General features: G+C 41.0%; 1 protein-coding gene across 3 annotated transcripts in view; it reads left to right on the top strand.

Annotated features, from left to right (window-relative positions):
- The window catches only part of ADAMTS2 (ADAM metallopeptidase with thrombospondin type 1 motif 2), a 399572-nt gene that overhangs the window by 322319 nt on the left and 62515 nt on the right, over positions 1 to 14738 (top strand). For all 3 annotated transcript variants that reach the window (XM_050961509.1, XM_050961510.1, XM_050961511.1), the window contains one exon: positions 7672 to 7755. In XM_050961509.1, coding sequence (XP_050817466.1) covers positions 7672 to 7755 — 84 coding nt within the window. The remainder of the gene's footprint in view (positions 1 to 7671; positions 7756 to 14738) is intronic.

Here is a 14738-nt window from a genome sequence, read left to right on the forward strand (position 1 = left end):
TCCTGGTCACTGGAAGGAATGAAGAGGATCACTTAAAGAATTTAGAGGCTGCCCTACAAAGACTGGAAGAGTATGGCCTACGAGTTCACAAAGACAAGTGTGAATTCTTCAAGCCCTCTGTTGAATATTTGGGACACATCATTGATTCTGCAGGTCTTCATAAGGCCCCTGCAAAAGTTAAAGCTATTGTGGAGGCTCCCCCACCTCGAAATGTAAGCCAGCTGCACTCGTTTCTAGGACTACTGAACTGTAATGGAAAGTTCATCTCACAGTTAGCCACACTGCTAAAACCGCTTCATGAGCTCCTGGGGCAGAATAAGGCCTGGAAGTGGACTGAAGCCTGTGATGTTGCATTTAACAAAGCTAAGGATGCATTGCTAAATTCTGAAGTTCTAACGCACTTTGATCCATTCTTACCCCTACAATTGGCCTGCAATGCCTCCCCTTATGGAGTGGGAGCAGTCGTGTCACACATTATTCCTTCGGGAGAAGAGAGACCTGTTGCTTTTGCTTCATGCACTCTAAGCAAAGCAGAAACTAACTACACTCAAATCAAACGTGAGGCATTAGAAATTGTTTTTGGAATTTGGAAGTTTCATCAGTACCTGTTTGGGCAAAAGTTTACTCTTCTCACAGACCATCGACCTCTGACGTCAGTTTTTGGATCCTACACAGGCATTCCCCCATTAGCTGCTAGTCGAATGCAACGCTGGGCATTGTTACTTTCAGCACACTTACGAAATCAAATATCGGAAATTCACTCTGCACGGCAATGCAGGTGGCCTCTCAAGGTTGTCTTTGGCAGTCAAACATCAAGATAGTGCCCAAAAGGAAATCTTCTACTTTGAACAGGTAGAGAATACACCCATCACTAGTACTCAGATAAAGAAGGCAACTTGCGTTGACCCAATATTGTCCCAAGTTATGGACCTGGTGATGCATGGAAAATCTCGACAAACCTCTCCGGTCTCACTCGACCTTGTTACCTACATGTCTAGGAGGATGGAGTTATCGGTCCAATCTGGAGACGTGTCATTATTCCACCACCACTGAGATCACAGATGTTAGAACAGCTCCATTCCGGTCACTGTGGAATAGTACACATGAAGGAAATTGCATGAAGCTATTTTTGGTGGCCTGGATTGGACAGTGCTATTGAAGAGAAGGCAAAAGCTTGTATGTCATGTCAGGGTGTGAGGAATGCACCCCAGTGGGCGCCCCTACACACATGGGACTGGCCTGAAAACCCCATGGCAACATATTCACATTGACTTCGCTGGCCCCCTTGAAGGAAGCATGTTCTTGGTGGCAGTAGATGCCCATTCTAAATGGCCAGAAGTCTCTATTATGCAGTCCACTACTGCAGAGAGTACTATCCAAAAACTACGGGGACTCTTTTTAGTTATTTCGGTCTGCCAGAACAACTTGTGAGCGACAACGGACCGCAGTTCGTCTCTCAGGAGTTTCAAAATTTTATGAAGGCAAATGGGATACACCACGTCACATCAGCACCATATCATCCATCCACCAACGGATTAGCTGAATGATTTGTGCAGACAATGAAACACGCTTTGAAATCAGCAAGGGGACAACACTCCATTCAAAAGCGTCTGGATACCTTCTTACTTTCCTACAGAAACACACCTCATGCTACGACCCAGGCATCCCCGGCCTTTCTAATGATGGGACGACAGCTGCACACTTGCTTTGATCTGCTGAAACCTTCTGAACCCTGACAAATTGTGCAACATCAGCAGTAACATCAAGTCATCAGACGGGCACCCAGAGCAAAAGACCGAACCTTTAGCCTGGGACAGCCAGTTTTGGCTCAGAATTATACTTCCAGAGCTAAATGGGTCCCTTCCACAATCATCACTCAAACAGGACCTGTTTCCTACACAGTCCGGACTGCAGAGAATCTTACCTGGCAGCGACATGTAGATCAGCTGTTGCCAGGTCATGCCAGTCCTCAGGACACATCTGCAGTTGAGTGGTCTGACTTCACCTCTTCCGGCGAGACACCGAATCACGAATCATGAATCACCTGTTCCTTACTGTTCTCCTCCATTACTGCCGGCGGCTGAGATACCCCTTTGCCCAGCACGAGCTGATACCACCCACTCACCTGTTCATGCTGCAGACCCTGAGCCCATGGTACTTTCAGGTGCAACAACACCAGAAGTTTGCCATAATCCACTTAGAGACAGAAGGCCTCCTCATCGGCTGGATCTTTAGCTAGGGCGAAGCCACGGTTATGGGGCAAAATAATCCCCAGGGTTTAGCTGGGAATGGAGGCAGTCTACCCTCCTTCTCTAATCTAGTGTGTGTTTTATTTAGGGGATGTTCTTATTAGGGGGGGAGGAATATGTTGTGTATTTGGTTGTCATGGTTTTTGTTCCTGTGACAACTGAGTTAGATTATTAGGGGATAGCCCAGCCAGCTTCAGCCGGTTAGGTGAGCTTTGTGTCTGTAAATAAATGGTAGTTTTGTTAGCTGTCTGCTGTCTGGCCTCAAGTGATTTCTTCCTAAACCGGCTGCCCCCAAGGATATAACAAAAGATTTGAGTGGCCATGCCCTCCACCATGGTTTCTGCTTGATATTACAAAATTTAAAAAAGACATTAATGCTGTACCAAAATAGGCAATAAATGCATTGCTCGCCAGCCATTCCATGTCTGCTGTTGGCAACAACCATACAGCTGAAAAGCCAGATGAATCAGCTGCATCTCAGTGTCCTAAAAATGGCTTGATAGGAGTTTGGATGTCCCACCTGAGGAAGGGCATGGAGTAGAGGGCCACCTCCCCACTGCAACTGATACAGCAGTGACATCTTTAAATCCTGATTTGAGGACTTCAGTAACTCAGCTGGAGGTTAGGGGTCTATTACAGGAATGGGTTGTGGGGGTGAGGTTCTGTGGCCTGCAATGGGCAGGAGGTCTGACTAGATGATCATGAGGGTCCCTTCTGACTGTAAGTCTGAGTCTATCTAACCTCTCTCTCCCCTTCTCTCTCCCCTTCCCCCCAGGCCTCTGCCCAGAGTTAATGGGTACAGAAAACTTCAGTAATAAGAGGTTTTTGTATCTTTTCAGTGATCATAAAAATGTTTGAGTGGACTGGATGGATCAACAAATTGTGGTAGCTGAAAAGCCAGATGAACAAGCTGCGTCTTGCATTGTGCCCTAAGAATGGCTTAGGTCCGTGAGCTTTGGTATCCTATGTTGCTGATTCAGAATAGGGCTAATAGTCACATTGTTTATTACATGACTGTTGCTGCTAATTGGTTCCTTGAGATTTCTCTGAAATCAGAAGCAGTGACTTAATAAAGCAGGCTCCCCATTGCATAACAAGCATTAATAAAGATCCTACACCAGGATACTGCATAAATGAGTCCACCTGTGACTTTTTCCTCACTGTGGTTGCTTTTATTAAGAGTGGCCTAATATAGAAAACCACTCACAGTTTTTGGCAGATCCTGTCAAATTTACTGCTGATAACATCTTCAAAAGTACAGGGCTGCTATTATTATTTGTATCGTAATAATGCCCAAAAGCCCCAGTCATGATCGGGGCCCCATTGTGGCAGGCACTTTAAAAACACATTAATGTTTCTCAAACCTAATATACACAAAGCATAATGCATCCCTCACAACTAGGGTTACCATATGTCCAGGTTTTCCAGGACATTTCCTCTGATCCTCTGTCCAGGCGGATTTTTCTAATTAGAGGAAATGTCCAGAATTTTTCTGAAGCAGACGTAGCAGCTCAGAAAGAGTTGGTTCTGCATCCCAATGGGTCCCTCCCTGCACCCGCAGCTGCCAGATCCTACCCACCCAAGTCTTGGCTCCCAGGACTGGGATGGGGAGAGGCAGGGAGGTGCTGATTGATGTCTGGCACTGTGTCCTGGGCCTGCACCACGTGCCCTGCCACTGTGACAGGGAGCGACACTGCCCCCCACCTCAAGAGTGAGGCCCTGTGGCACCCTTCAGGTACCCCTCCCAGTACACATACACCCCTCAGCACCTCCCAAATACTCCCTCCAAGTCCACAACCCCCCTCCAGCACACCCCAAATACCCCTTCAGCACCCTCCAACTGTATCCCCCTCCAGCAGTGTCTTCTTTTGGAAAGATGTTAACCCTACACACAACTGCATGGCTTGTTTGTATTGTATTTGGTTACAGTGTCGAGTTCAAGTTTGCTTAAGAGAAACTGAAAAAAGGGGGGGACATTCGGATGCAAAAATAAATACAGTCAGTATATCTCATGTAGTGCACCAACTTGTGTCAGCCTAATTTTCAAATGGAACATTCTTTATCCCCAGTACAGAGCACAAGGCTTGCATTTAGATAGAACAGCATGGTTTTTAATTAAAGCACCATGAAAATAAACCATGGAATTAAATTACAGGGAAAAAATGGTCTGTGATCTACAATAGCTTTGCCAACCCCCAAAAATACTTTTCCAAACCTTTAACTCTTTTAGATTTCCTCAGCCCTACTTGTCACCCTCTGTAAATGCTGAATCACCATGTGACATCTCCAGGGCCGATGCTTCCATTTAGGTGACCTAGGCAGTCGCCTAAGGCGCCAGGATTTGGGAAGGCGGCAGACTGCTCCGGTGGACCTCCCGCAGGCATGCCTGCGGACGGTCTGCTGGTCCCGTGGCTCCGGTAGAGCATCTGCAGGCACACCTGCGCGAGGTCCACCGTAGCCATGGGACCGGCGAGCCGGCCCTGCGCCTAGGGCACCAAAAACCCTGGCGCCGCTACTGGACATCTCATGAGATTTGATGCAAAATCTGCCCTTCCCAGAGTGCAGGAGCTGCAGTTCTGAGAGCCTTTTTGTGTGCTCTGCTTTCCTGTGCACCAGCATAACATTAGAATCTGACCCTCATGGGTTAAGGATAAACAAGAAGCTCCGTTCTGATATCTCTTAGAGCGGTATAAACCAGGGCATCACCACTGAAGTAACTGGAGTTACACTGCTGAATAATTAGGATGAAATCAGAATCAGCGCTACATCCCTTACTCTAGACGCATGCATTTTTTTGTATCGGGCTATCTGTACATTGAAGTAAATAGATCTGCTTGTAATGCAGAAGTTCTATGTTTGAGGAAAGACACCACAGATCTGGAGCTTTAAAATTCCATAGTTCTACTGGTAATTTTATGTTTCAAAGTGTAATTCTCATGCACATTTGAGCACATCCATTTCAGAGCTCAGTCACTTGGATCTCCTTTCTTTAACAGTACATTGAAACAAACAGATGCCATTCACTTCCCACGTTGAAATAAGTGTGAATCTATTTCAGTGTGTTGTCATATGCTGTCCCCCCCATTTTAAATAACCAAGGAAATGCAAAGCAAAGAAATGATTAATAGTAGAGCTAGTCAGGAAATTTGTCAGAATATTTTTCCTTTGGAAAATGCCCATTTTGTCAAAATCAAAACTTTCCGTTGGAATGTGTAGATTTTGATGAAATTTTATTTAAAAAAAAAAAGTTTCAACCTTATTGGAATGGATCATTTTAATTTTTTTTGGAAGTAACTTATTGTTTTAAAATTTATTTTATATTCCATTTAAAATGATAATAAAATATAACATTAAAAGAATCAAAGTCTGACTCTCAATCTGTTTCCATTGCAAAGAGGTACTTTATACAGCCACAGTTCGCCCAGCGAAAGAGACGTAGGGTCCAGCTCCCACAGAAGGAGTATTGCATTGGAGCTGAATCAATCCCTAGATGTGACGTTAGGATCCAGGGCTTTGATTTGGCCCTATGTCTGAGAGAAAACCTACTACACAGATGTCAAGGAACCTTTACAATGTTTATGCTTTTTTATTCATTCACAAAATGTGTTTGTTAGATGTCAGTTGGGTGAACTGTATAACAATGTTTCAATGCCGTTCTGTTAATGTTTCCCTGCCAAGTTTTAATTTGGCATGTGGTAATGATACAGTTGATGTATTGCTTCACTATTGTTAAAGAAGGCTGAGGTTAAGTTCTGAAGGCTAATGGGAAAGGAATGTGTAAGAATTGGAGTTATGGCTCATGAACTAATAAAACACTTAGTTACATGTCACACTTATTATTTCTTATACACAGAAGATTTTATTCAGTGTTTATTTTATGTATATTTAAGTTACTGCAAATTTCAGCTTGTTATCAGTGAGCCTATATTCTTATCCCAATGCACATAGAATCAGGCAAATTAGCATCCCTGCATCAAGATGATAATTCCCTTGAGTGTGTGGGGCATCTAGTAAAGAACACAATGAAATGTCCTTGTTGGCACAAAGCTTTCCTTTAAGCACATAATTTATCTTAAACAAAAGTGTATATGTAAATCCTTCAGTATGTTAATCTGCCTTTTCAAAAGTCCCTGAGAGGAAGGGTAAAGATATTTCAAATATAGGAGCCTAAAGTTAGGATTCTAAATTCACGTTTAGGCACCTAAATAATTGACCTATTTTTCAAAAGCACCAAGGACTAAGTAGCTGTCACTGCCTTTGTTGGGAACTGCAGGTGCTCACAACTTTTGAAAATCAGGCCGATCTTTAGGTGCCCAAATGTGAATTTAGAAGCAAATTTAGGCTCATATTTTTGAAAATCTATATCAAATGTATTCAAATACATTCAGGTAACAGTCAAAGACATTGTTGTAAAGTAGACGGTACATGATATTTACAGAGAGATCAGAAGTGAGTTATATTTGATATGGTCCCTTTGGGACTAAGGTATGTTGAAAAAATAGGAGTGTATTGATCTTGTTTTTAATAAACAACTCTCCAGAAGCTTAATAACTTATCCCAGTGAATGTGTTTCTTATGTCAGAAACAAACCATGAAATTTGAGCGATTCTTTGTCTCACACATAAAATAGTCCACTTTTGGCCCATGATGTACTAGGGGTGCTAATGATCTGAGGGGAAGGGAGCAGGGAATATATTTGCTTTGCAGATATTTATTTATCTACTTATTCTAATTTGTAAAGCAAAAAACCAAACATATTTATAAGACCCTGAGTTGGCCTTCTTTCACTCCTCTCATCATAGATGACCCCAATCAGCTCTTTTAATAGCTAATATTTTGCCCAACTTGCTTATAGTATTATTTTTTCTATATTCCTTGGACTTCTGTATTTCATTCTCCATTATAATATTCATAGTGTTGTCTTTAGTGTTCTTAGAATAGTTTGTCTGTGTGCATGTGTGATTATGTATGTATGTATAATACAACCCTCCCCCCATTTTCTATGTTAGTATTTTACAGATTTTGTTATGCTTGTATAGTTTGAAATTAATCAATTTTGACATAATAAAAACAACCCATGTGGTTGACTGTTTCATAAGGATATCACCCTGAGAGTATTTTAATAATTTAGTCCATGGTTTAGGGAAGCACTTTATGCACCTGATTAAGTTTCACTGACTTTAGTGGGTTCCTGAACAAAGACAAGTTCCTGATTTGGCGCCTATATGAAACCTTTATGGTAGAGCCTTGTAGTTCACAGAGAGAAAGTTCTTTCAGTTAGTGAAAATGCCCCTTTTTTACAAATGAGTATGGTTGATCTGTATCTTAAAGACACAACATATAAAAAGCTTGTGTTTTATAATTGCTACTGTGATTACTTATTGACAGAATAATTATTAAAAATATCCACACTCTTTTGCAGGTGAATGAAATCTACCATGACGAGTCCTTAGGTGCCCACATTAATGTTGTTTTGGTGAGGATAATCATGCTGAGCTATGGGAAAGTAAGTAATTTTAATAATGGAACTAGATGTTCCCAGGATTCTTTTAATGAACTGTGTAATTCATTTGTGACACATACTACTCTGTTTTAATGGGTTCATTGTCCGTGTGTCTATTAATATAGCATTAATATATAATATGTAATTTACATCTACACTTGTTTATTATATGAAATGCATGCTGACAAGTAACTGTAACATAAAATTTCCTGTTGTGTTTTCTCTTATTATGTCACTTTAAGTTACCACTTTGCTTTTGCAGTATTATTTCAAGTTTGTTTTAGATAACTTGTGGCAAATTTTATGGGTAATGACCCTTTTGGCACTAGAGGGGGTGTCATATATACTGTGTATGTTATACATGCATAAGCAGTAACACATGACACTGTGTACAGTTATATTACCATATATAAGCGTATTGTGGGCTCCATTTTGCTGAGCACAATGGTTCTGATCCAGCAAATCCCTTAAGCTTGTGCTTAACTAAAGTTGGATGACACGTTTAAAGTTAAGCATTTGCTTGGCTGGATTTGGGCCAGAGTGCTTTGCACTTTGCAGAATCAAATCAAAATTAAATATTACAAGTTTTTATTTTTATTTTTTACTATTCTGTTGCTGTTTCTGTGGAATGAGTCAGTTTACAGGCAATACTCCTGTAAAGAACATTGGAATGATGAGTAATTTTGAAAGTGGGATTACTTTACAGCCTTTAGTATTTTTATCCCAGTTTTGCCTGAACAACTTCTAATTCTTTGGAGATTGGAGGAGAGTTATAAGTGTGTTTATAACATTCAATGAATGAGGACAAGCCCTACCAATACCTCTTAGGTATAGCAGCACCTCAACTATTCAAGTGAAAATATTTTTGTGATCTAGCTTGCCTTTTTGTGACTACAGTTACTGGCATTTGGACATTCATGAACTGTACCTGATTTGCAGAGACAGCTAAGTATTTAGACATGCAAGTGGCCTAAATGGTATCCATAAACAATAGAGCAGGAATTCTCAAACTGAGGGTCAGGCCCCCTTAGGGGGTCATGAGGTTATTACATGAGGGGTCGTGAGCTGTCAGCCTCCACCCCAAACCCACCTTTTCCTTGAGCATTTATAATGGTGTTAAATATATTTAGAAGTGTTTTTAATCGATAAGGGGGGTCACACTCAGAGGTTTGCTGTGTGAAAGGGGTCACCAGTACAAAAGTTTGAGAACTGCTGCAATAGAGAGTCAGGTCAGTTGGTATAAATTGGTGTAGCTCCAGTGAAGTGAACAGACTTACACTGAGTTGCAGTAGCTGAAGATCTGGCACAACATCAGCTCTTTGCTGAGAGTCAGGAGGCCCTGAGTTCTAATCCAGGCTCTGCCACTGACTCACCATGTGGCCTTGGATTAGTCAATTGACCTTTCTGTCTGAGCTTCCTCATATGTAAATTGAGGATAGTAATACTTTCTTGCCCACCTCACAGGGTGATGTGCTTTGGCGATATAAAGTGATATATAAATGCTAAGATAAGGAGTAGAATGTGGGGGGAGTGTTTTGTATTTGCCATACTATCGCCCAGCATTCATAGTGTGTATATTTAGAAAGTTGGGTTAAAATAGGGGAAATAACTTAATAATTGGTATACAGATAATAACTGAGAGAGTGTAAACAGGCTAATAATTCTCAGCTTGGGGTGGTAGCAGATACCCATGCAGCTGGAACCTTTATCAATCAATCAGTTGCCTTGTTTTATAATTCCCATTTATTAAATGCATGCATTACTATGTCTATCTCTGTATAATTATGCAATCTATAATACTCTGATATCTTGTAACTTCTGCTGGTTTATCTGCTCAAATACAGTAAGTACAGGAGATCCCAATTCCACTTCCAGATTCCTGTTTGCGTTCCAAGGAGAGAGTGGATTGTTTTTCAAGAAGGAAAGAGGGAAAAAATCTAAACAAAAAATATTGTTCTTTAATAATTTGCATCTCACTGATACTGCAGACCTGTATAGAAAGCAGTGTGCTTCTGTCACTAATTTGCATCCCAACGAGATTAGCAGAAGATGAAAACATTCACTCCTTAATGACTGTTTGGCCTGTGTGAAAGGAGCAGGTGATTCCAGTCAGGTTTCCAATGGGCATATGATCACATTACAAAAATGACCATTGCAGTTAGCACCAACTGATCCTTTTATTGGCAGCCTCAGTACTGAGTAACCTGGAGCTGGATTCTGATACCCAATGGGTAGCGTCTGCAAGTAGCCCCACTGACTTCAACAGAATTATATGTGGAGTAAGGTACCATTTGGGTATCAGAATCTGATCCTGAATGAGTATGGAGACTGAGCTCCCCTCTCACTTCTAGAGGTTTGGGGCCTGATTCTCATTTACGCTCCAGCCTCTTTACACCATTCTGGAAGTGTAATTTTATGTCATCATAATTTGTCCCCTACTTGGAGGCCCCTTTACCTAGCCATTGTGTGATAAAGGAGTCTGCGTGTAAATGAGACTCAGGCCCAGATTTCTCTTCAGAGTAGGATTGTCAGGGAAAGGACATTGTACTGCTCCTGCCTTCTCTGTCTGTTCTGTAGGGGGGACAAGAGGCCTCTAATCTTGTGCCGGCAGAAGCAGTTTTAGAACTAAAGGGATGTGCACAAGTTGAAACAATCCAAGAGTAAAATGGTGTATTTGGCTTCACTATGTGGAAATATCACCACAGAATCTTGTTTGAGTAAAGTATTGCTTTAGAAACCTTCCAGTGAGTACCTGGAGGCTTGTTTGCTTCATTCTGAGCAATTCGGTATATAGATCACTAGCTTGATAAATAATCAAAATCATTACACTGGGGTTCCATAATAGATGGGGCAGAAGTGAGCGGTGTGCTGTTTTTCCTTTGAGGTTGTGACACAGTTGTGAGTTATTGCAAGTACTGCCCACCCACAACAACCTTTCACTGTAGTGAGTTTTTTAAAGAGGATTATTTTATTTTATACAACATGTCATCTGTTGGTGAAGGTAATACAGACAATACAGTAGGTTGCATAGCAACCAGCTTTTCAATGGTTGTTTTTTGAAGGCATCACAGTCACTGAACTGCACTCATTTTCTGTATTTTCAGGGCAGTGAAATGAACCCAGCTGTAGTTTTGAAAGTTTCAGGTCCTTGAAATTTCAGCAGTTAGATGAGAATGAACAAATACAGAAGAGATACAGGAAGTTGCTCCTCTACATTCATTGTGATAACATATTGCAGCTATCTAATGAACTGAAATCAAAACATCTGAGAGAGTTGGATTGAAATGGCACATTTTCATACACAATTTATTGCTTCCACACTTAAGCCAAGCATGAGAGAAGTGATATTTTTTCATAAGGAATAAGGCTAGACTGTGACCTTACAATCTGTTCGAGTAAAGGGCAACATATAGCTGTGTTGCCCTAGGAGTAGACCCTGGAACAAATTGTGACTGAAAGTCACAGTTCATTTCCTGGATCCCCACTTGTTTATATCAGAAGCAAATTACTACCCCCCTCTTCTGTGTAAATGCAACTGCCCCAGCAGGCAAATTGAGGGTGCGTGGCATCACAGCTCCACCCAGTCCCCACGTTTGCCCCAGGGATAGTGGCCCTCCAGAGGCTGTTTTCTGCACTGTACTCTGAAGCATTTAGCCCATTCAAAAGAGAAGGGGGCATTTTCTCTCCACTCACTCCCCTGAACAGGCATGTAAGGCAAACAATGATTTAGTCCTCATTCAGTGACTTGAAAATGTTTTTTTGCGGGGATGTATATGCCATAACTATAGCACCACTGCAGCAAAGAAATTGTGAAGAAAATTGTTCAGTAAGAGGCATATTTCCCAATGAACTTTGTCTAATTTAGTTTGTCTCTTTCTAATTTTAATTTGGATTCACTTCATAATTCATGAGAGATACAAGGTGGGTGAGGTAATATCTTTTACTGGACAAATTTCTGTTCGTGGTTGGAACAAGATTTGAGCCTCTGGAAAGCCAGTAAAAGATATTACTTCACCCACCTTGTCTCTCTAATAGCCTGGAGCCAACATGGCTACAACAGCATTGTAAACAATATATGATTCATGTTTGTCTTCCTTTCTGAAAAAAATTATTCATTTTCTTATGTAATGTTCAACATTCAGTAAAGATAGATATTTTGAGGTGCCCAGATACTGCAGTGATGGGTGCTTACAGTTGCTGTAGTTAGATTTTTTTGGATGGAATAGGGCTCGTTCCTGCTCTGTTGATGTCAGAGGTAGCTAGACCTATTCCAAACTTTGTAAATTACAGATAGATTTGGGAGGAAAGCTATCACTCAACATCTACATTAATAATTCAGACATATTATTTGATATAACAGCTCTGTAATCCAATCTAATATTAAAATAATCATGGTGAAATAAACAAAATAATAACCAGAAAACCTCACGGAGAAAATGATAGAAGACAAGATGAATGACATGAGAATGAATAAAAACGACAATTTGTAGTAGTAATTCTTAAGATTTAGATAGGGCTTTATATTCCAAAGTGCTGAACAAACATGAACTAATGTATTCTCCCAACTTCCCTGTGAAGTAGGTGAGTAAAGATTGTTATTCCCATTTCACAATTATGAAACAAAGATGTTACATGAATATTCCAATACAACACAGCAAGTCATTGGCAGACCAGGGTTTAGAATTCTTACATTCCTGGCTTCCACCACCATGCTCAGTCCATCAGACAATACTGATTCTGTGCAAATGTAGCAAGTACGCTAGAATATGTTGATGTCTCATAACAGCAAGAGAGAGAGCGAGACACACATTAACCATAACAGGCATCATGCAAACGGAAGAGAATTCAGGAAGGATTTTCCTCTAGGATCGCTCTGGATGCAGTTCACCAAATGGACACCAGGATTAAAATCCTGGCTCCATTGACTTTTGGGGATTTGATTGATTGATTGTTTCTTTTCATGACAGGATGTTTTATTTATCCTTGTGTATCTATTTTTTTTCAAATTTAACTATGACAAATGGTATTGTGATGCCTCCATGTGGATAGGGAGTAGCAGAGCCAGCCATGCTGGTAAGAAGTGGCTTGCTTTGACCCAGCTTCCTTTTTTCTCCATTCTTCACAGAAGGGTAATGTGAGTAATGTAGCTGAAGTGGAGCTACAAGCATGGGAAGGCTAGAAGGACAAGTTTATTCCATACTGAACGAGGTACCTGACCTGACCACGTTCCATTTGCTCCTGGTTGGTTTAGAAAGGGGTCTGTGGTGGTTTCAGGGCTCAGTTGGGTGAGATGCTGAACACCCTATGCTTCCATTGAAATCACTATGTTCAGGAGGCCCTTAGTAGCAGCTTATAGAATTGATGCACTTTTGCCAAATTAGTAACTGTTACCTATGGTATTATTTATTTAATCAGTCGTTCCTTTATTTATTATTGTTACTGCTTATTACATGAATTGCGGTAACACCTAAAAGCACCAGTCAGGATTGTGCGAGGCACTGGACCGACACATAGGAAGATATGTTCCCAGACCTTAATTGCATGCAGCTGACTCCATGCAGGTGTAGACTGAGTTGCAGGACCAGGCACCAAGTATTATTTATTTGTGTATTGAGCTTTGCTTGTTGTGTTGCTGTGTACGTAAGTTTGCATCATTTTTCCATTAGTTTATTTGAGTGGTGGAGGGGTATTTTATCCTCTCTCTTTCTGTGGGAATGAACGAATCACCTTAATTTTAAATCAGACTCATTGCATATTGTTTCTAAACTCATTTTGTTGGGGGTTTGGGGGGTGCTGCACTGGCTGACCCTATACACTGTACTTCGTATTTCCGATTTGCTTATATTTATACAGGATTAGCAACTGAGAAATCACTACTATCAAAAAGTGTTAGAAATCCTTCAAACACATAATGTCAGTTTGCTGAGTGAGCGCTTTTTGTTAGTGTGGTTACCATGGACACCAGATACTCCCTTTTATTTATTTTTCCTTATCTAGTACAGTATGACAGGAAAAAATAAATAAATTAATCTACTATATGATAAATAACAGAAATGCCATATAGAAATAATGTGAACAGAGTATTTTATGGAGTGTTCACTCATTTAGAAAAGGAAAAGCATAGATTTTAGATTGCCTTAAAAATATATGCGCTCCAGTACTCTAACTTTCACTATCAGTGCTTTAAAATCTAACAAGTTAAGCTTCCCGCGCACACCCCCATGGAGCATCTGCAAATTCTGAAGAATGGCAGTATCTTGCCAGTTGTTACTCTTGGAGCACCATCTAATGGATGAGTTATGAAAGATCCTTTTTCTAGCAAGACAAGCCAAAGTTCTTTGCATTCTTGTCATTTGGTACCCACTTTGAGTTAATATACAACCAAAGCCAATTATTCCAAATCCCATTTAATCAAAACCCTCAATTAACCAAAATGTGATCATGTCCCTGATATCAATAAGTGGTTCACAGAAATTCCCAATTTTAATGTTCCTGAAAGTTTTGGATTGCTTTGGATTAAGTTTCTTTCTACTATGCACCTATACAAACTTTAATATTTGCAACATTCCCACAGGGTAGAATCTTAACTATTAGCTGTCCCTGCTTTCTCTTCCACACATACAGGTTGTTTCCTTACCCATGACCTGTCTACTCAGCAGACATCCCATGGTGTTTCTGTTGCCTGCCCCCTAAAGCGCCCAGAAAGTTCCTGATTCTCTTGCTCCAGTGAGAATGAAGTTTCTCTCTCCACTGGCAGCCTTCCCACTGATCAGTTGAGTAACGTTCTCCACAGTCCTGCTGGGAAATATGTCCTTTTCAGCTGTCTCCAAGATCCTAGCCAGCTGCAGCACCTGCAGGCTCTTGGCAGCCGGCAGCACAGACACATCCTTAGCAACCAGTACCACATGCCTCTTCACCTCCTACTCAGCAAGTGCCTGCTAGCCCACACGCCTCTGTGTTTGCAGACTAAACAGGGATAAATTTTT

This window comes from Gopherus flavomarginatus, chromosome 7 (assembly GCF_025201925.1).
Source record: "Gopherus flavomarginatus isolate rGopFla2 chromosome 7, rGopFla2.mat.asm, whole genome shotgun sequence".
Lineage (NCBI taxonomy): Eukaryota > Metazoa > Chordata > Testudines > Testudinidae > Gopherus > Gopherus flavomarginatus.